The sequence below is a fragment of the Phocoena sinus genome, chromosome 3 (assembly GCF_008692025.1).
Source record: "Phocoena sinus isolate mPhoSin1 chromosome 3, mPhoSin1.pri, whole genome shotgun sequence".
In the NCBI taxonomy this organism is placed as follows: domain Eukaryota; kingdom Metazoa; phylum Chordata; class Mammalia; order Artiodactyla; family Phocoenidae; genus Phocoena; species Phocoena sinus.
This window is the reverse complement of record NC_045765.1, coordinates 41,223,768-41,246,531: the sequence shown is the minus strand read 5'-3', so window position 1 is coordinate 41,246,531 and position 22,764 is coordinate 41,223,768. Positions and strand designations below refer to the sequence as shown.

The 22,764-nt window shown below is 38.9% G+C and overlaps 1 protein-coding gene across 2 annotated transcripts in view; it reads left to right on the top strand.

Moving 5' to 3' along the window:
* MRPL22 (mitochondrial ribosomal protein L22) overlaps nucleotides 1-22,328 on the top strand; it is a 43,010-nt gene extending 20,682 nt beyond the window's left edge. The window contains exons 3-7 of one of the 2 annotated variants that reach the window (XM_032628504.1): nucleotides 10,058-10,175; nucleotides 13,914-13,979; nucleotides 14,781-14,858; nucleotides 15,831-15,900; nucleotides 22,032-22,328. In XM_032628504.1, the coding sequence (XP_032484395.1) occupies nucleotides 10,058-10,175; nucleotides 13,914-13,979; nucleotides 14,781-14,858; nucleotides 15,831-15,900; nucleotides 22,032-22,243 (544 nt within the window). In that variant the 3' untranslated portion in view covers nucleotides 22,244-22,328. Of the gene's footprint in view, nucleotides 1-10,039; nucleotides 10,176-13,913; nucleotides 13,980-14,780; nucleotides 14,859-15,830; nucleotides 15,901-22,031 lie in introns of both variants that reach the window. The other variant, XM_032628503.1, reaches the window with a different exon arrangement.
* Nucleotides 22,329-22,764: the final 436 nt, after the last annotated feature.

The following is a 22,764-nucleotide window of genomic DNA, read 5'->3' as shown; positions in this document are numbered from 1 at the left end:
GTGTCAGATTAAGTATTTTCCTTAAAGTATCTCATTTGAGCTCCTTAAGAAGGCTGTGTGGGAGGCTTCCCTGGTAGTCCAGTGGTTAAGACTGTGCTTCTACTGCAGGGGCGTGGGTTCTATCCCTGGTTGGGGAACTGAGATACCGTATACCTTGCGGTGTGGCCAAAAAAAAAAGAAGCCTATGAGGTAATTACTATTACTCCATTTACTGTTGAGAAAACTGAGGTCTAGAAAGTTATATGAATTCCCCAAGGCCATTCTTCTAGTATTAGAGTTAGGATTTAGACCCAGGTCTAGTTGACTCTGTAGTCTCTGCCCTCATCACCTGGCTTATAGTTTTATTAGAAAATTCTGTCCTCTTACATCCAGGAACTCATTCTTCTGCAGCCACCTTACAGTTCAGGAGTAATACAACTCATTGCTGTACGGCTGGCAAGAACAGAGTACTAAGGCAATGGGGGGATTGGTTCTCTTGGAGAAGGGATCAGGTTCACATTGAGGTGACACCTGAGCTGGGACTTAAAACAGGACAAGCGTTTCATTTAGGAGATAATAAGGGAGGAGAAAACAACATGAGCAAAAGTGTAAAGATATGAAAGAATGTGGCTTGTTCAGGGAACAATGAATGTTTGTGTCGTTAGGCTTTAAGGTGAATAAGCTGAGATGGCCAGGCTGGTGTTAGATTATGGAAGGCCTTCTGTGTCTTGTTAAGGAGTTTAGACTATATTCTGAGCAGTAGGGAAACACCAGAGTTGTTGTTATTTGGCTATATCCAGATGTAAACAAAAGTAGACAATATGACGAACCCTCATGAACCCATCACCCAACTCCAACAATTATTAACTCATGGCCTATCTTATTTTCTTGTTTTCTCTAGAGCCCCTGCTCTTCCCTATCATATTTTGAAACAAATCCCATATAGTATATTATTTCATCCATAAATATTTCACCATGTATCTTATTAAAAAATATCAAATGCCCAGTTAATGTTCAAATTTTCAATGGTTAAATAACTTTTGTACTTTTAAGATTATAGTAGTCCACACTTAAAAAAGTCTTTTTAACATTTCTTATTTCTTGTAAGATCAGTTTAGTTGTGAGGAACGCTTTTAAGCTTTTGCTTGTCTGGAAGACTCTCTTTCTCCTTCAATTCTGAATAACTTTGCCAGGTAGAGTATTCTTGGTTGGAAGTTTTTTTTCTTTCAGCACTTTGAATGTTTTATGCCCCTCCCTTCTGGCCTGCAAAATTTGTGCTGAAAAATCTGTGGATAGGCTTATGGGGGTTCCCTTGTATGTAACAAGACTTTCTGTTTGGTTTTTTTTGCTGCTTTTAATATTCTTTGTCTAACTTTTGACATTTTAATTATAATATGTCTTGATGTGGGTCTCTTTGGGTTCATCTTACTTGGAACTTTCTGGGCTTCCTAGATCTGAATGTCTGTTTCCTTCCCCAAGTTAGGGAAGTTTTTGGCCATTATTTCTTTTTCTCTTTTTTTTTAAGAGGAATTTGTTGGTTTTTTAAAAATAGGTCTTTATTAGAGTATAATTGCTTCACAATACTGTGTTTCTGTTGTACACCAAAGTGAGTCAGCCATATGCTTACACATGTCCCCATATCCCCTCCCTCTTGAGCCTGCCTCCCACCCTCCCTATCCCACCCCTCTAGGTCATCACAGAGCACTGAGCTGATCTCACTGTGCTTTGCTGCTGCTTCCCACTAGCTGTTTTACATTTGGTAGTGTATATATGTCCGTGGTACTCTCACTTCATCCCAGCTTCCCCCTCCCACCCCATGTCCTCAAGTCCATTCTTCTTTTTTTTTTTTTTTTTTTTTTTTGCGGTTCGCGGGCCTCTCACTGTTGTGGCCTCTCCCGTTGCGGAGCGCAGGCTCAGCGGCCATGGCTCATGGGCCCAGCTGCTCCACGGCATGTGGAATCTTCCCAGACCGGGGCACGAACCCATGTCCCCCGCATCGGCAGGCGGACTTTCAACCGCTGCGCCACCAGGGAAGCCCAAGTCCATTCTTAAGAGGAGTTTTTATGGTAGAGTAGAGGGATAGTAATTTATTTATTTACTTATTTATTTATTTTGGCCATGAGCGATCTTAGTTCCCTGACCAGGGATCAAAGTCTGGCCCTTGGCAGTAGTAGCCTGGAGTCCCAACCACTGGACCGCCAGGGAATTCCCCAGCCATTATTTCTTCAAGTAAGATTTCTGCCCTTTTCTTTCTCTTTCTGGAAGCCCTATAATGCAAACGTTAGTCTGTGTGATATTGCCCCATAAGTCTCTTAAGCTATAGTCAAATTTTTTCATTCTTTTTCTTTTTGCTGCTCTGCTTGGGTGAGTTCCACTGCCTTTTCTTCAAGTTGACGGATTCTTTCTTCTACTTTATCCAGTCTGCTGTTGCACACTTCTAGTGTATTTTTCAGTTCAGTTATTATATTCTTAAGCTCTGTGACTTCCGTTTGGTATTTTCTTATATTTTTCATCTCTTTGTTGAAGATTTCACGGTGTTCATCCATTTGTCTTCCCAGTTCGGTGAGCATCTTTATGACCATGACTTTGAACTCTTTATCAGGTAAATTACTTATCTCTGTTTCATTAAGATATTTTTCTGAGGTTTTATCTTGTTAACTGACTTGGAACATATTCCTCTGTTCCTTTATTTTGCTTGACTCTCTGTGTTGGTTTCTATACAGTAGAAGAAACAACCACTTCTCCCAGTCTTGAAGGAGTGGCCTCATGTAAGAGAGAAAACTTTTTATTCAGCCCTGCCCCAACTTTCGGTCATCTCTCAAACTTTTGTGCTTGTCCAAGCATCCTGTTATGTTACTAGTAGCTCCCAGTAGTTGAGGATGTGCCAAGAATAGACAGTGTCCCAAAGAGGAGGATTTCAGCACCTAGATTCAGTCGGACTGGAAGCTAGACCCTCAGGCAGCAGCTTTATAAGTATGCAGATATATTCAGTTCTGGGGGGCCACAAATGTAAGCCCTGCTGGCCCCCAGAGCCACATGATCTGTCCCCTGGGCAGCAGTTGCAAAAATCAGGATACACTGTCCAGATGAATGTATAAGCTTCTTTTTTGGGAGATACTGGTGAGCTGGAGCAAGGCAGAGAAAGAGCACCAAGATGGTGTCTCCAGCCTGCATTGTTGAGAGCAGCTCCATAGGCCAGCAAACGTGTGCCAGACTTGAGGCCTGCCACTCAGTCGAAAGCTCCAGGACAGGCAGAGTGGCCTCCTTCACAGAAAGAATGGGGAGTGTGCCTTGGTCTGCTGTCTGCACAGTCTCCTGAGGATAGTAGCCTGCCAAGAACCATCCCTCCCCAATTGCCACAGTCCCATGAGACCCCAGAACACAAGCCCCTCTGGCCATCAGGGCCAGGTGATGGGCATCCTCTGGATGTCAGCCACAGAAACTGCACCAGCCCAGGATTACAGGCAGCCCTTCCATATGTTGTTTAATTAGAAGCCTGCCCCCAGGCCACAGTCGTCATGATTAGCTGATAGGCCTCCTTCACAGAAAGACAGACCTCAGAGGTCTATTGCCTCTTGCTGTGCCCTGGGGGTGGCAGCTGTTTAGGAACTCTTTCTCTGTTGGTTACAGTCCTGGGGGGCCCACAAGCATAAGCCCTGCTGGTCACCAGAGTCAGGCAATGTAGAAGTGTCCCCTAGCAGCAGTCATAAAAATCACGGTGCCAAACAGGGTTATAAACTCCTTTCTGTGTGACACCTATTATTACAGTCCCATGTGACCAAGAGCGCAAACTCCCCTGACCTCCAGAGCCAGGCAATAAAGAGTTATCGCCTAGGGACCTCTTCCCTGGTGGTGCAGTGGTTAAGAATCTGCCTGCCGGGGCTTCCCTGGTGGCGCAGTGGTTGGGAGTCTGCCTGCCGATGCAGGGGACACGGGTTCGTGCCCCGGTCCGGGAGGATCCCACATGCCACGGAGCGGCTGGGCCCGTGAGCCATGGCCGCTGGGCCTGCGCGTCCGGAGCCTGTGCTCCGCAACGAGAGAGGCCACAGCAGTGAGAGGCCCGCGTAACGCAAAAAAAAAAAAAGAATCTGCCTGCCAATGTAGGGGACACAGCAAAGCGAGAGGGCAAAGATGGCACCCACTAGTCTCCATCCCCGTACAGTGAGTGTTCCAGCAGGCTCCTAAATGTGTATGTAAAATTGGATGCCTGATCCACAGGCTGAGGTGTTTTTTGTTTGTTTGTTTGTTTGTTTGCTTTGGGCCATGCCACATGGCTTGTGGGATCTTAGTTCCCCGACCAGGGATTGAACCTGGGCCCTCAGCAGTGAGAGTGTGGAGTCCTAACCACTGGACTCCCAGGGAAGTCCCCAGGCTGAGGTTTTTTTTTTTTTTTAATATTTATTTATTTATTTGGTTGCACAGGGTCTTAGTTGTGGCAGGTGGGCTCTTTAGTTGCTCCTTGTGGGCTCCTTAGTTGTGGCTCACCAGCTCCTTAGTTGCAGCACATGGGCTCCTTAGTTGTGGCTGGTGGGCTCCTTAATTGCAGCTCCAGGGCTCCTTAGTTGCAGCTTGCCAGCTCCTTAGTTGTGGCACACGGGTTCATTAGTTGTGGCATGTTAACTCTTAGTTGCGGCACGCATGTGGGATCTAGTTCCCTGAGCAGGTATCGAACCCAGGCCCTTTGCATTGGGAGCGTGGAGTCTTACCCACTGTGCCACCAGGGAAGTCCCCTTAGCCTGAGGTTTTACTGTAAGCAGGTGAGCCTCCTTTACTTTACGTATGGGTGCAATCAGCTGCCTCTGAGCTGGGCATTGGGGCAGGTGAGTTTCTGAGCGTGACTCTTTAAGAGGTGTTTCTCTGATTGTCTCCATCTTGTGGGTCTCAGGCCATGAGCTCAATTGGTTTTCAAAATTAGGTGTTTTGGGGGTTCATCTGAAGTGCATGTCTTAAAAGTTGCAGTTCCTGATGTGGGGTTTGAACCCTTTGTTTCTCAGGGAGAAGCTCTGGGTTTTGAGTTCCCTCCCAGGTATGGGTTGCCATACTGGGGGTGGGGTTTATGACAAGATTGTGAGCCGCCCTTTCCTACCTGCTTTAATGTCGTTTTCTTCTTGTTTGCCTGATATGTAGTTGTCACCCAGCCAGCCTTTAGTTTTTTTTAAAAGGAAGTTGTTCCACATGTAGCTGTAGACTCAGTGTGTCTGTAGGAGGATGTGAGTTCAGGAGATTAAACAATATGCTACTGAATAACCACTGGTTCAAAGAAGAAATAAATACGTTGAGGAAAATGAAAATGGAAATGTAACATAGCAGAATTTATGCAGTGTAGCAAAAGCAGTTCTAAGAGGGAAGTTCACAGCAATAAATGTCTACCTCAAGAAATAAGAAAAGTCTGAAGAAACAGCCTAACTCTACACCTCAAGGAACTAGAAGAAGAAATGAAGTCCAAGGTTAGTAGAAGGAAGGAAATAAAAAGGTTAGAGCAGAAATAAATGAACTAGAGACTAAAAACACAATAGAAAAGATCAAAAAAAAAGAAAAGATCAATAAAACTAAGAACTGATTCTTTGAAAAGATTAAAAAAAGAAAAGAAACCCCAAACCTGACAAACCTTTAGGTAGACTCAACAAGAAAAAAGAGAGAGGACTCTAATAAATAAAATCAAAAATGAAAGAGTAGTGTGACAGTGATACCACAGAAATACAAAGGATCTTAAGAGACTACTATGAATAATTATACGCCAACAGATTGGACAACCTAGAAGAAATGGAGAAATTCCTAGAAACATATAAACTACTAAGACTGAATCATGATGAAATAGAAAATCTGAGCAGACTGATTACTAGCAAGGAGATTGAATGAATAATCAAAAGCCATCTAACAAACAAAAGTCCAGGACCAGATGGCTTCCCTGGTGAATTCTACCAAACATTAAAAGAATTAAAATCAGTCTTTCTCAAACTCTCCCAAAAGATAGAAGAGGGTAGAATTCTTCGAAACATATTTTATGAGGCCAGTATTTTCCTGATACCAAAACCAGACAAGGGTGCCACATACAAAAAGTTACAGGCAGTATCCCCGATGAGCATGTATGCAAAATCCTCAACAAATTCTTAGCAAACTGAATTCACCAGTACATTAAAAGGATCATACATCGTGGTCAAGTGGGCTGTATTCCAAAAATGTAAGGATGGTTCAACATCTGCAAACCAGTCAGTGCAATTCACCACGTTAACACAATGAAGGATAAAAATCATATGATCGTCTCAATATTGACATGCAGGAAAAGCATTTGACAAAATTCAACATCCATTTTTGATAAAAACTCTCAACAAAGCAGGTATTGAATGAACATACCTCAACATAATAAAGGCCATATATGACAAGTCCACAGCTAACATTGTACTCAATGGTGAAAGGCTGAAACCGTTTCCTCTAAGGTCGACGATGTACACTCTCGCCACTTTTATTCAACATGGTATTGGAAGTTCTAGCTGCAGAAATTAGACAAGAAAAACAGATAAAAGGTATCCAGATTGGAAAGGAAGAAGTAAAACTATGACTATTTACAGATGACGTGATAAGAAAACCCTAAAGACTCCAAACAACTATTAAAACTAATAAACAAATTCAGTAAAGTTGTAAGATACAAAATCAAACAAAAATCTTTTGTTTCTTTATACTAATAATGAACTATCAGAAAGATAAATTAATCAAACAACCCATTTACAATTGCATTAAAAAGAATAGAATACCTAGAAATAAATTTAACCAAGGAGATGAAAGACTTGTATATTAAAAACTATAAGACATTAATGAAAGAAATTGAAGAAGATAGAAATAAATGCAAAGATATTTTGTGTTCATGGATTGGAAGAATTAGTATTGTTAAAATGACCATACCACTCAAAGCAGTCTACAGATTCAGTGCAATTCCTATCAAAATTTCAATGGCATTTCTCACAGAAATGGAACAAACAGTGTTTTGTTTGGTTTTTTTAAATTTTTATTTATTTATTTATTGGCTGCGTTGGGTCTTCATTGCAGTGCACGGGCTTCTCATTACAGTGGCTTGTTGCGGAGCACTGGCTCTAGACGCACGGGCTTCAGTAGTTGTTGCACACCGGCTCAGTAGTTGTGGCACACAGGCTTAGTTGCCCTGCAGCATGTGGGATCTTACCAGACCAGGGCTTGAACCCATGTCCCCTGCACTAGCAGGCGGATTCATAACCACTGTGCCACCAGAGAAGCCTGAACAAACAGGCTTAAAAGTTGTGTGGAACCTCCAAAGACCCCAATAGCCAAAGCAATCTTTTGTGTGTGTGTGTGTGTGTGTGTTACATGGGCCTCTCACTGTTGTGGCCTCTCCCGTTGCGGAGCACAGGCTCTGGATGCACAGGCCCAGTGGCCGTGGCTCACGGGCCCAACTGCTCTGTGGCATGTGGGATCTTCCCAGACCGGGGCACGAACCCGTGTCCCCTGCATCGGCAGGCGGACTCCCAACCACTGCGCCACCAGGGAAGCCCGCGCCAAAGCAATCTTAAAGAAAAACAAAGCTGGAGGCATCATGCTACCTGATTTCAAACTAGATTACAAAGGTATAGTAATTAAAACAGTATGATATTGGTATAAAAACAGACACATAGATCAATGGAACAGAATATAGAGCCCAGAAATAATCCCTCACACATGTTGTCAATTAACTTATGACAGTAGAGCAAGAATACATGTTGGGGAAAGGGCAGTCTCTTTAACAGATGGTATTTGGAAAATTGGACAGCCACATGCCAGAGAATGAAATTTGATCCTATCCTACTCCATACTCCAAAATTAACTCAAAATAGGTTAAAGACTTGAATGTAAGACCTGAAACCATAAAACTCCTAGAAGAAAGCAGGCAGTAAGCTCTTTGACATAGGTCTTGGCAATGATTTTTTGAATCTGATACCAAAAGCAAAAGCAAAAGTAAACAAGTAGGACCTAATTAAACTAAAAATCTTCTGCATAGCACAGGAAACCATCAACAAAATGAAAAGGCCCCCTACTGAATGGGAGAAAATAATTGTAAGTCATATATCTGATAAAGGGCTAATGTCCAAAATATACAACAAACTTAGACAACTAAATAGTAAAAAAAACCCCAATCAAATTAAAAAATGAGATGATCTGAATAGCTATTTTGCCAAGAAGACATGCCATTGACCAATAGGTGCATGAAAAGATAGTCCATATCATTAATCATCAGAGAAATGCAAATCCAGACCACAATGAGATACCACCTCACACCTGTTAGAATGGCTATTATCAAAAAAATAGGAAAGAAGAAGTGTTGGCAGGGATGTGCAGAAAAGGGACTGTTGTGCACTGTTGGTGGGAATGTAAATTGGTGCAGCCACTGTGGAAAACAGTATGGAGGTTCCTCAAAAAACTAAAAATGAACTACCGTGTGATCTAGCAATTCCACTTCTGAATAGAACAAAAACACTAATTTGGAAAGATATATACACACTCACGTCCTTTGCTACATTACAGTAGCCAAGGTATGGAAACAACCTAAGTTTCCATCAGTGGATGAGTAGTTAAAGAAATTGTGATATATGTAAATATATAAACACACACACTCACCACACGCAAACATAGAGGAATATTAATCAGCTGTAAAAAAGAATGAAATCTTGCCATTTGTGACAATAAGGATGGACCTTGAGGGTATTATGTTAAGTGAAATAAGTCAGGCAGAGAAAGACTAATAGCATTTGATATTTCTTATATGTGGAATCTAAAAATCAAAACAAAACAAAAACCACACCTGCCTCATGGGTACCGAGAACAGATTGGTGATTGCAAGAGGCAGCGGGTTGAGGGTGAGAGAAATGGGTGAATTGGGGTTTTTTGTTTGTTTGTTTTGTTTGTTTTTTAGTTTAAATACATTGAATAAAAATTTTTTTAAAAGTCCACCCATTAACTGACTTTTTTCTTAATTCTCGTAATCTGTAGTTTCTTTATTCAGCTCTTTTTTTTTCTCCTTGTAATTTATTTGTTGAAGAAAACGGGCTGTTCGTCTTGTAGAGTTTTGTACAGCTTGGATTTTGCTGAGTGCATCCCCTTTGTGTTGTTTAACAGGTTTCCCTGTCTCTGTATTTTCTGCATTGAATTTGGAGGCTTGATTAATTCGAGTTTGTTTTTGCAGAAAGACTACTTCATGGATGGTGGGTGGTGTCTTTTTACATCAGGAGGCGAATGAAGCCACCTTTATGCATTAATTTCTTAAGGATTAGAAAGTGATGTTATTTGTCTTGATTATTCAAGGAAGTTGAGGAATTCCACAGATCATGTCAGAGATCCTCTGTGCCTTTAAATCTATTTTAGGACTGAGATGACTTACAGTAGAGAATCAATAGTCATTGACCACAATAAAAAGGAATGAAATTCTGCCATTCGCAACATCGTGGATGGACTTGGGTTGGTATTCTGCTTAGTGAAATAAGTCAGACGGAGAAAGACAAATACTGTATGATATCACTTATATGTAGAATCTAAAGTATAAAATAAACTAGTGTATATAAACAAAAAAGAAACAGAAATGTGGAGAACAAGGTGATGATTACCAGTGGGAAGAGGGAAGAGGTGAGGGGCAGAACGGGTAGGAGGTTAAGAGGTACAAGCTACTATGTATAAAATACATAAGCTCCAAGGATATACTGTACAACACAGGGAACATAGCCAAACTTTTATAATAACTGTAAATGGAATGTAACCTTTAAAAATTGTGGCTCGCTATGCTGTACACCTGAAACTTACACCAGCTATACCTCAATTAAAATCTTGTGTTAATAACTGTTTATTATTTGACTTACATGAGTTACTGACTTTTCACTCTTCTTAGCCTTCAGTAAACTACTAGCTCTTTGTGGTATTTTATGTAATCTCGATTCTTTGTTAACAAATATGTCTAGAATGTTTCCACTCGTGATCCTTAAATAGTTGCCATCAAAATGGAGCTGATGTGGTTCAGAAGATAGATAAGCTTTGGAAAAGATTCTAAATGTCTGTTGCTTTACAGGCTTTTTTCATCTCACAGCGTTTTACCCCAATCACATATTCACACAAGTGCTTCTCTTGAAATATCTCGAAAATGGGAGAAGAAGAATAAAATTGTTTATCCTCCACAACTGCCTGGAGAACCTCGGAGACCAGCTGTAAGTTTGTGGGTAGAACTAATCTCTTGATTTTGATAAAGCACTCTTGCTCTTGTGTGGCTAGCAGTGATTTATTATTCCATGTTAAGAAAAGAAAAAAATTATACAGGAATTTGCTTGATCCTTTAATTGGTACAGAAAATGTTCTAGATTTATCTTTTTTGTAGTTAAAATGATTGTCTTTGTTTTACTTATTTGCCTTGACTTAACTTCTTGGATAGGAGCCTTAACTCTAAAACTGAGCTAATAGCTTGAGACGTTTCGACTGATTTTTGACTCCAAGAGGCTTGATAATGGAGCACGAGGGGTTGGTAAGAATGGCTTAAGCCATTGGCCAATATTAAAATCATATGTGTGATTTTCCAATGTTTTATACTTGAGTATAGACACACTTGGTTGTGAGGTTTTTCTTCCTTTTTTTTTTTTTTTTTGTAATTTACAAACCTTTGAACCTAAGGTTTGAATTTAATCATTGGATTCCTTCCAGAGATACCTTATTCCTTCCAGACTTTAACTTATCTTTAGTTGCTCAGAATCCTTTTGCCCTCTCCAAATTGCTAGACATTGCTCTAGTCTGAAATAAAAGACAAATTTCTAGCTTAATATGAATTTTCTGTGGGATATATACACATCTCTTAAAAAGTTTAAGTAAGTAATAATAGCATAAACAAGGTGGGAACATTTGAATCCTTAAGAAAATGAACTGTGATAAGTACTTTAGAAATAGGATTACTGTGTTAATTATAAATCATTCAGTTTAGCAAACATCTTTTAAGGTCCTTTGGGATTTAAGGCTACTGGATAATCGATATAATCTAAGTAATGTCATTTGCTTAGTTTTTATATGAACTTGACAGCATGCATTTTATTAAAATTCAGTTGCTATCTAGATATTAGTCTGAATTAGTACAGTTTTATGTTTTTTTTTTTTCTCATTTAGGGGAGTTAATTTATTCATTTAAAGACCTCCTACCTGATTGGGAACTAAGAAGTAAAAGAGATCTTAATAGCTTAAACAAATGAGTTGTTAACTTTCATATTTTATTGTGCCATCAGAGCTTAAAAGTTTGATTTGTCATAGAATCTGTGCTATTAAGCATTGACTCCATTTTGTAATTAACCAAAATTTACACATTTGTACAAATATCATAAATAAAATATCATAAAATAAAATATCATAAATAAAATATTAAGCATTGATTGCTATTAAGCATTGACTCCATTTTGTAATTAACCAAAATTTACACATTTGTACAAATATCATAAATAAAATATTTTCTAGGGACTTCCCTGGTGGCACAGTGGTTAAGAATCCGCCTGCCAATGCAGGGGAGATGGGTTCAAGCCCTGGTCTGGGAAGATTCCCCCATGCCGTGGTGGAACTAATCCCATGTGCCACAACTACTGAGCCCGTGCGCCTAGAGCCTGTGCTCTGCAACAAGAGAAGCCACCGCTATGAGAAGCCCGTGCACAGCAATGAAGACCCAATGCAACCAAAAATAAAGTAAAAATTAATATATATATTTTCTATAATGAGCTTTCTTTACTTCTTACTTGAGGTCTCTGGACTTGGCTTTAACTGGAAATAAAGAAATCATAATAGTATTTGTCAGGTCCAGAATCTAAAGCGAAATTTTGTATTTTGTAAATACCAGTCTTTTTGGATGTTAAACACACTTCAGGATACATCCTAAATAGCAAAATTCAAATAGTTAACAGTAGATGATCTACCTAACTCTAGCAAATGAAGAACAGTGTCAATTAAATCATTTGTTATATATTGTAATTTACTGAAACTATTTTGGTTAACTTTTGCATAATATATACTTCCATAAGTGCCTGTGTGAAGACATTTGGTTAGATTTTATATAGGCACTTTGGAGAAACCTCATTTAGTTCTCTATTTTGCACAGATTTTGTTTGAGGGAATAATCCTTTTCTGGGACAAATTAAGACTTTTGGAAAATACCTTAACATTTTCTGATTTTAAATAGTATTTAGCAAATTGATTTTGGTGTAGCAGTTATACCTGTTATGACTAAATTATTAGTGCTGTTTATAAGCACCTTGCTTATTAACAGGGAATAATTTCCTCACCTAGCCACATAGTTGATACACTGTGCCATTATTTGCAGTGTCCCTTAGGCTTTCCAATCTGCTACCTGCAAACATTTTAAAAATTAGTTTTATCTCATTTAGAAGAAGGCCAGATAATATTTACTATTCTATCTCATTCTGATCTTCAGAATTTGGAATATGTAGTTAAGTAATAGTAGATGGGGCAATGAGTAAAATCCTAAGGCATTTGCAAACTTCTAGCAGGAGTCAGAATGTTAGAAAGTTTTGAGGTTTCTCTGCTTTTATTTGCCTTGAAAAATGTTTTCTAATTTTTTTTTAAGTGGCATTATGGTATAATAGTAGGAAGAATGTGGGTTTTAGAGTCATGAGGGGAACTTTAAAGATACACCTGCCAGACATTGTATTAAGCCCTTCACATACTTCCCTGTGTGGCACTAGCTTACAAACTTTGCTATCTTGCACAAGTCACTTGATTTCTCTGATTTTCATTTTGTAAAAGGTTTATAAAGTGTTTTTTCTCCCAACTCATAGAGTTAGATCATATGAAATATGAAAAGTGCTTTGTGAACTATAAAGTGTTTAATGGATGATTGATTTAAAAATTCAGTAGGATATACCTACCACTATAAATAGAAGACAATAAAAGCTAACGTTTAGTAAGATCTTACCATGTGCTAGACACTGTAAAGTACTTACTTTATATAGGTAACTTTCTTTAATCCTTATTATAGTTTTATGTGTTAGGTACTATTATCTTCATTTTAAAGAACAAGAAACTTAAGCAGAGAGAAGTTAAGTAGCTGGTAAATGGTAGAACTGGGATTCAAACCGAGGTAGTCTGATTCTAGAACCTGTGCTCTTGACTGAACACTTACAATATTGGTTTTCTTACGAAAATAGTTACTTTATCCATTTTGCCATTGTTCTCCTCACTAACAAGAAACCTTTTTGTACCTTTTCTTTTGTTCTTTTAGCCAGCTAAATGTTTTCAAAATGCTTTAGTTTAAGTCTTTTACTATTCCTCGGTATAGCAGCATTGCAAACTTTGTCACAAACTAGCCATTTTACAGTTTGTTTTTCCCTTAGTAATCTTTATAACATAGTGAGAATTTGGAAAAGTATAACTTTGTATAGGGAAAAAGCGTCCCCAAATTCTTTTTTTAAAAAATAAATTTATTTATTTATTTATTTATGGCTACCTTGGGTCTTCGTTGCTGCACGTGGGCTTTCTCTAGTTGCAGTGAGTGGGGGCTACTCTTCGATGTGGTGCGCAGGCTTCTCATTGCAGTGGCTTCTCTTGTTGCAGAGCATGCGCTCTAGGCTCATGGGCTTCTCATTGCAGTGGCTTCTCTTGTTGCGGAGCATGGGCTCTAGGTGTATGGGCTTCAGTAGTTGTGGCACACGGGCTCAATAGTTGTGGCTCGCGGGCTTAGTTGCTCTGTGGCATGTAGGATCTTACTGGACCGGGGCTCGAACCCGTGTCCCCTGCATTGGCAGGTGGATTCTTAACCACTGCGCCACAGGGAAGTCTTCCAAATTCTTAATAATGTTTTTATTTCTTATGGCAGCATTTCATTAAACACAGAAAGTAAAAACTTTATTAACAGTGTTTTACTGTCATTTTGATAAAATTGCTTAATTTTTTTTCCTGTTTGTAAGGAAATCTACCATTGTCGAAGACAAATAAAGTACAGCAAAGACAAGATGTGGTATTTGGCAAAATTGGTAAGCTAAAATGACTATTACCGCATAATATATAGGGAAAGAAGCTACAAATTTTACCCCAGGATTTGAAAAAAGCAAAAAAACTAGCCCTGTTTTTTCCAAAAAGTGAGGAATATAATTACATTTTAAGACATTTCGTAGGTAATCCAAAAGTGATAGTTCAGAGATTGGTGATTTTGCTTAATTTTTACCTCCTGACAAACTAAATCATGTTGGATATATAGATACTTTAGAAGAAAGGCATCAAGAACCTGGCTATAGTTAGAGAATCCAGGAAGTAAGCTTATGTATCTGTAAAAGTTGATTCAACCTATTTCAAAACTGTTGCCTTTGTAAGTTTTTTACCTCGAAAATGAAATTTATATATGAGAAAAGACAAAAGCAGCAAATACCCATGTAATACATTTCTTCTATAGGAGAAGGAGATGCCTTTAGTGCCTACTGTGATCCTTGCCAACCTGTGATCTTTCTCTGTCATGTCCACTCTCTTTTATTATTATTGAAACCATTATAATCCAGGTTTAGCGGTTAAAAATTTTAAGTTTGATTTTGACCTACAGAGGGTGGTGGCATCCCTTCTCAAACTTGTTTTCTTCTCTTTTGCCTGCGTTTAGTTAGCTATTTTTATTAATGAAAAAAGTTTTTCCCCACTTTTATTGAGATGTAATTAACATGTAACTAGTTAGCTAATTTTAGAAGTGATTTGGATTATGTAAGACTTTTACTTTTCACTGAAAAGGGAATGCTGACTTTGTAAACTAATTTGTTTATTTTCTCTTGTCTGTTACCCTTTAATTCTAGATACGAGGAATGTCCATTGACCAGGCTCTGGCTCAGTTGGAATTCAGTGACAAAAAAGGGGCCCAGATAATTAAAGAGGTAAACTAAGATTGGTGGGGAGGGAGCGAATAGTTGGCTTGCTGGTGTTAGTAAGCTTTGCTTAAATCCTGAATTCGCTAGTGTAAATGCATAGTTTATATAATACAGATAAAGGGGACTCAGTTTTATTAATGTCCTTATACCTTAGGAATGTTCTGTGCTTTAAGTATTTTTTTTTTCTTAGATGCTTTTATTTGCACCAGATAGTGATTTATGTTTTATGATCTGTCTGTGAAGTGAAGTGATACATCTTATTTTTAATGATTGGGGGCTTGATAAACTTTATAAAGATTTTGTTTTTTGTAAGTTCCACAACTGAGAGCTTGGGATTTTATAACTAGTTGAGTGGAAAGAGCACTGTACTGGGACTCAGGGGAGTTGGAGTCTTATCTTTTCTCTGACAGTTTCTGTTGTGATTTTGGGCAAGACACTTGTCTGGTTCCATTTTTCTCACTTGTAAACTAGGTGGGGTTGGATTGGATGATCTCTAAAGACACTTCTAGCTCTAAATGTACCTGATTCACTGGGTGCACATGACTGTTGATATTTGTGCTGACTCATTCTAGGCACATGAGTGTTTTTGTTTCAGGAAGCTGAGTTTAAGAATTTTCAATAAGATTTAGCCCTTGAGCTTCTTGAACTTGACAAGTCTATGAATCAAAGCCATAATGCCCATTACCAAGGGTACTGCTGCAAGTGTTATTATCTCCTCCTTTACAGCTTACACATTCCATTTAAAACTTAGCAGGACCTGGACTGTGTTCTTTGCATTTGCAATTCTTGTCTGAGGAAGGAAAGCTCACTGTATCCCTTTTCCTTAGTACTGTTATAATTTGATATTCTCTTTTTAAAATTGACTGCAATAGGAAGGCATGTGATTAGCAGTCATAGAGATAACAATAAGAAATGAGAAATTTAATTCTGTTTTAGTTCAGGTCAGCCATATGAATGCCTTTCTTTTCCTTATTTAAGGTTCTCTTAGAAGCACAAGATATGGCAGTGAGAGACCACAATGTGGAATTCAGATCCAATTTATATATAGGTAAGATCTTTAATATTCTTAGCTTTGGAAAATGGCTTCCAACAGTGATGCCAAATTCTTCATCTAATAACAGTCTTTGATATCTAAATACTTTGGACTGTGTTTGCTAGTGAAAATTGCTACTAATAGCTTATTCTTCAGCCTTCAGCATGCTAATGTTAGTCAGTTGTAAATGGTCCTAACTTTACTGCTTTATTGTTACCTGTTCCATAATGAGACTGCGATCATGAAACCTGTTGCTGATAATTATTAAATAATGGATATCAAGATGATATATAGAGTGGCCCTTTAATCATAATGAAACTATGGAAGAATGTAACTGATTTTTTAAAAAATGGATTCTTTGTCAACCCAAAGGAGACATATAAAGGATCACAGGTGGACTTAAAAAAATATGTATTTATAATGTGCCAAGCCAGGTGCCTAATCCCTAAAGGTATCCTATAAGTTAGTCTTCAATTACCAGAATGGAAAATCTGTTGAACCCTAAAAGCCAAGGGGCCTTCGAAAGCTCAGATGACCCAGATGTGTTGGTTCCCCTTTGTTATTACATCCTGAAGCATTACCTCAGCTTTGTATGCTTGTTCCACATCACATTAAATTAACGTGTGGGAATATGTTTTGGGAAGCCTGGTACACTGTACAAATGTAAGGGATTTTTTGGTAGCATACCTTCATACTGCTCCTTTTTTAGAAAGAGATCAATGGTTATTACAAAGCTCTCCCCCCACTCCCCTAACACCACAGTAAAGTAGAGCAGTGGCTGGAGTTACTGCAGCAATTACTGCTAACCTCAGCAGTTTTGTAATCAAACAGAGATGTTGATGTCAAAGCAAAATTTTCTCAATCTGCCAAACCTGCATATGAGAAGGACTGTTTACCTAAAGCTATTTTAAACTCAAAATATGGGAACTGCTGCTCTCCAAATGGAGGGTAAAAGGCTGAATCATTCTGGGGGAAGTTAGCTGTGCCTTATAGTTTTTCAAAAATTAGAATTTTAAAAAAACATCTAAACTGCACTTTGTCATATAACCTCGGCTCTAATGGAGATATTTATTCTGATTTAGTTAGTACCTTACCTCAACTCACCTGGAATTGATGCTGGCAACCACACCTACTTCTGAAATTCAAATGAGTTATGATTTTCAACTGAAATATCTTATTTTAAAGCTGAATCTTGTATAACTAATTACATTCTTATACAGAGGGGAATCAAATGGCAACTCAGAAGATGCAGTCCACAGTAATTAATCATAAGCATTTTCTTCTGGGAGCAGCATGAATAAATAATGCTGGAAGGACCCAGAATCATTGGAAGAGATGAAATAAAGAGCAAGACCGTTTGCTTAAAACCTCTTGGTGACCTTTCCTGCTCCATGACTGAATATGAAATCAGATTTATTTAATTTTTTTCAACTTTATAGGAATATTGGCTTCTTAGCTGATAGGCAACATTTCATAATGGAAATCAGATGCAAGTGAAATGGAATTTGTGTTAAATATGTTTCAACAGTTGTAGTACTGTTGAGAGAGAGGGTGAGGAGCTTAATCCTGTCTTCCCAAATGAAGGAGCAAAGTCCAATGTTGCCTTTAAGCAAAAATCAACTTAACCAGTCCCATGTGTATGGTCCTTTAATGCATTGGTCTCTTTAGGCACATTTCTGCTGAAAAACCTGCCCTTCCTACACCTTCTGTTCATGTAGTTCTGGGTCAAAATCTCTTTTCTTAAGTAGGGCTAATAACTTTGGATTTGTCTTATGATTTTAAAAACTCATTTGCTAAGTATTTTGCTGCCTAATTCCATTGTGAAGGAAAAAGAGATGAGTACCCCCAGGAAGATGAAGTATCTGACCACGACACATTAGGCATTTTATCCCTGTATTTGCTAAACTTCCCTGATAAGAATCGTCTGAGGTTCTTATTAAAGATACAGATTCCCAGGCCTCACCACAGACTTGCTGAATCTGAAACCCCAGGGGAGAGGCCTGGGTAAGTTCTATTCATTCTTACCTATAAAATCTGGGAAATGGATTTATCTTCTTACAGTCTTTGAAAAGGCCTAGACATTTTATTCCATAGACTTCTTTTAGAGCTTTGAAAGACTAGTTACTTGTTGGCTACTGTTTCGGCTCAGCAATAGCTCTTTCAGTCCCCTGAAATAAGTAAGTACTGGCATTTTAAGGGACTTGCTTTTTTGGTAGCATATGTTCTCATTATGTGGTAATTCCCTCAAATGCTTGTCATCAGTCTAAAGCTAATACCTGGTGTTACATGACCACAGACTTTGAAAGTTCATTTCCTTTTCAGACTTACAATGATGACTAATGACACTGTGAACAGGCCTTAACAAGTGGACATGGACTAATAAAATGTCACTGCTTCATGATTCATGACATCTATAGTAGTTCACTTCAGGGAAAGTGAACGACTGACTTTGTAAATCAGTTTTCTGGGCTAAGAATGATGAAGGAGGAAGGGGGAGAGTTTCTAAAGTTAAGTCAAGATTCATTTACCTAAATACAAGTAATAGGAAATATTGACAATATTTTAAATATGGTACCTGCTGGGCATTATCTTTAGAAGACCATTATCTTGGGCATTATCTTTAGAAGGTCGTTTCCACTTTTGAGATGTCTTTATGTTTTTTCTTTCATTCAAAAAGTATTTGAGTGCCTTCAGTGAGTATACCACACACACAGTTAGGTGATGGTATATCTTTTATAGCAATTTAAAACATTTAGCACAAGTAGTTTTGTTCTTTGACAGTAATAGCCCTTTGGAAGAATACATAAATTGTTCTCCCTAGTTGGAACAAAACCACGTACACTATTAGTATTGTATGTACTTGGAAAACTTTGAAATTTATTTTAGAATTTGAGCAAATTTACCAGAGACATCTGTATTAAAAAACTGATATTAATTAGCAGAAGATGTATTTCAAAATCATTTCTGTTCCTTATGGGGCATGAACTTTGGGGACAATACAAGAGGAGTGTAAGTTTTGTTGAGGAAGTAACTTTTACAGGTGAAACATGAACACGTACACAAAGTAGTGTATGGTTTGGGACCAAAAAGAGTAACAGGTAAATGGTATTGTTGGAATAGAGAAGAGGAGGTCAGTATAGGTTAAAATAGTCATGGAGATTTTCTAGACAATTTTAGCTTTTAAAGATACGCTTTTGGGGATCTGAAGGAGTGTCCAAGAGGAAAAATTTTCAAAGTGAGGTAACCACTTAAGCAAAGGCACATAGGTTGGGATGAGCAGTAAGTGTGTGGTACAGTGAGTAGAACAGTGCAGAGGAAGTAGAGGCTTGCCTTAGAGGAGATGAAATTGAAAAGGTGAACATGGCCTAGATTTCAGAGGGCTGAACATGGCAAGCTGTGGCATTTGGTTAAAACAGTATTGACGAGGAACCACAGGAAGTTTTTGGGTAAGAGATTTATGTTATTAAGGCAGTGTTTTAAAGACTATTAACTCTAAGCATTGGTTTTGAAATTGTGCTCTGAGGCCTCCAGGGGTGGGGCCTGGGACAAGCAGAAAGGCTTCTTGGTCACTGCTGTATCCTTAGAGCCCAGGATGGCGCTTCACACCCAGCAGGAACTTGGAATTTCTATATGTTGGGTGAATGAATGGCAGCAGTTTTGGATTTACCCTCACCCATGTTTCATTCTTAACAGATTCACGTGAAAGTAGGCATCTACGTATTGTTTCATTTAATTGAAATGGTTCCGTACTAAAGCAGTTTGAAACGACTCCACGCTTCCAATTCAGGGGCCATGGGTTCGATCCCTGGTCAGGGAACTAAGATCCTGCATGCTGTGTGGTGCGGCCAAAAAAAAAAAAAAACCAATTCGGAATTTATACTCTAAGCCCTGATTTCATTCAGATGTCCGAGTGGCTGTGTTGGGTATTCCCATTCCAGAGTGTTAAAGAATCCTGGTGTTTCGGAAGAATTAATGTTTTTGTTTTGACATAAAGAAGGGATGGCATTATTTGCATAAAGGTAAGCAGATGATATTTTATGGATTAAGGAGGAAATCATAACTGGCATTTAGCAGGTATTGAGTGTCTTCTCTTCTGTATTTTGGGAGAGATGGAAGGAAAATGGTAGTTCACATAGACCCTCATAGGGTTGATCATTGTGTTTTGATAGATTATGTAGTCCTGCACAGTTAGCTAATTTTGATATTTCCTTCACTGGAGTAGTATTCCTTATTCTCTGGGTATTTGGAAATTGGTGCTCAAGTTGGGTAGAGTAGCAGTTTTGGATAAAATTAGCTATCATGTTTGTAAAATCTTTTTAGAAGTTTCTACACTCTTCCCAGTGTCACTGTTTTTGTTTGTAGGATTCCTCCTGACAAGTGGATTCAGGGCACCTGGTAGTACTTTATTATAAAGTGATTTGTGTAATGCTGCTTTTTCTGTGGAAAAATTAAATTTTTTTAAAAATTGAGGTATAATTGATGTATAACATTATATTACTTTCAGGTGTACAACTGAATGATTCAGTATTGCAAAGTGATTACAAGTCTAGTTAACATCTGTCACCATACATAGTTACAGAATTTTTTTTCTTGTGATGGGAACTTTTAAGATCTATTGTCTTAACAACTTTTAAATATGCAATACGGTATTATTGAATATAGTCACCGTGCTGTACATTACATCCCCATGGCTTATTTATTTTATCACTGGAAGTTTGTACCTTTTGACTCCCTTCACCCATTTCACCCACCTGCCCCCCACCCCCATCTTTGGAAATTCTTAAATTCATTTCTTTAGTGCCAGTAGATGAAGTTGATAAAAGGGTGGTAGTTCTCTCCTTATCTCACTGAGACCCTAGGCAGTTTTCTTAATCACTTTCATCCTTAGCTTTCTCTTTGGCGAAGCTAGGGTGCTTCTGCTGAAACCATTTCATGAGAGGTTTGTAGTTAGAGGGTTGTGGAGCACATACTTTGATATGGTCCCTGCAATATAAAGTTCTGTCACAGTAAAAGAATGGTGAGTATTGAAGTGAATTAATTTGCTACATATGCTATAGATTTTGCCTTTTTAAAAGGCTTATTAAATTAACTGAAAACGTGAGACTAAGTAAATTCAGAAGGTGGTAGAAGGTAATTACTACCCTGATTTACTGTGGGTGAACAGGTGAACAGATTTCTTCTTGTGCTGTTTAAGAGGTTTCTTCAAATTTTGCAGGGTCAAACTTTGACATGTTGAATGGGGGAGGGGAGATGAGGGGACAGATGTGATACAGGAGTTCCTAAACCTGGCTATGAATCAGAATTGCTTGGGGTGTGGGGGAGTGTTGTTTGCTCAGGATTTAATTTTCAAAGCCCACTCCAAATATAGAGTATCTAGAGATGGGATCTCAGCGTCAGCATTTTAAATATGTTCCCTAAGTTAGTTTGATGTTGTAGCCTGAAGACAGCATTTGGGAATCATTGGTTCCAAAGGAACAGTTAGAATATAATACAGTTAGAATAAAATCAGAACGTCATCCCTCAGCCTCCAGGGCTCTGTGTAATCTTGCCTTCATTTCTGATCCCGTCCCCTTGTTTGTTATCACTCTTTCCCTTGCTTACTATGCTTCAGCAGGTTCTGTTCCTGAACCAAGCCAAGCATGTTCCTACCATTGGGCCTTTGCACTTGCTGTTCCCTCTTCTTGGAACACCTTGCCCCTAGATATTTGCATGAATGATTCATTCTGGTCTTGGATCAAATGTCTCTTCCTCAAGGATGCTTCCTGACACCCCCCAGTCTCAAGTTGCCTCCCAGCACCCCATCAGTCTCTGTCACATCACTGTTTTCTTTATTCGTAGCACTTGTCACTAACTAAAATGATCATGTTTATTTTTTCTCTTTCTCCTCTAGAGTGTGCACTGCACAGAGCCAGGGCCCTTGCTATTCTTGTTCACTCCCATTTCTGCAGCACCTGGAGTAGAGCCTGGTCCTTAGTAAGGAAGGACTCAGGAGATACTTGTCTTGAGACAAACCTGCTGTAGCCAGCCTGTGAGCTCATGTAGTCTTAGAATCCAGTTGAGGAAAGGGCAGAAATTGCTCAGCTGATCAAGCTGTAATCTTGTGGATACAGTTGTTTCCTATAATTTTCTTTTTCTTCTCTGTCTAGCTCAGTCCACCTCAGGGCGAGGCCAGTACCTGAAACGCATCCGATACCACGGCAGAGGTCGCTTTGGGATTATGGAGAAGGTTTTTTGCCATTATTTTGTGAAGTTGGTGGAAGGCCCTCCACCTCCACCTGAGGCACCAAAGACAGCAGTCGCCCATGCCAAAGAGTATATCCAGGAGCTTCGCAACCGGACCATCATTCACACTCTATGATGGGGGTATTAAGACTCCACAGTGTATATATTTTACCATTCATTTCCTAAAACCAACAAAAATTAAAGACAGATGCTTTTTATGATTTGTCATTGAATTATTGAAATATGAAGTACAACTGCTAGTTTTACATGAACATTTATAAAGCTCTGCCCATCTCTCTTGAGCCTCTGGGTATATTTTTTTTTTTTTTTTTTTTTTTATCCTGCTGTACGGGCCTCTCACGGTTGTGGCCTATCCCATTGCGGAGCACAGGCTCCAGACGCACAGGCTCATCGGCCATGGCTCACGGGCCCAGCCGCTCCGCGGCATGTGGGATCTTCCCGGACCGGGGCACGAACCCTTGTCCCCTGCATCGGCAGGCGGACTCTCAACCACTGCGCCACCAGGGAAGCCCTCTGGGTATATTTTATGTATTTGCAACTAGGAAGGAGAAATCAGCTTTAAACATAGTGACAGACTATGTAATTCAGAAGGCTTTTTGGAGTGATGTTTGAAGGCAATGTTAGCTTTCTAGCTTG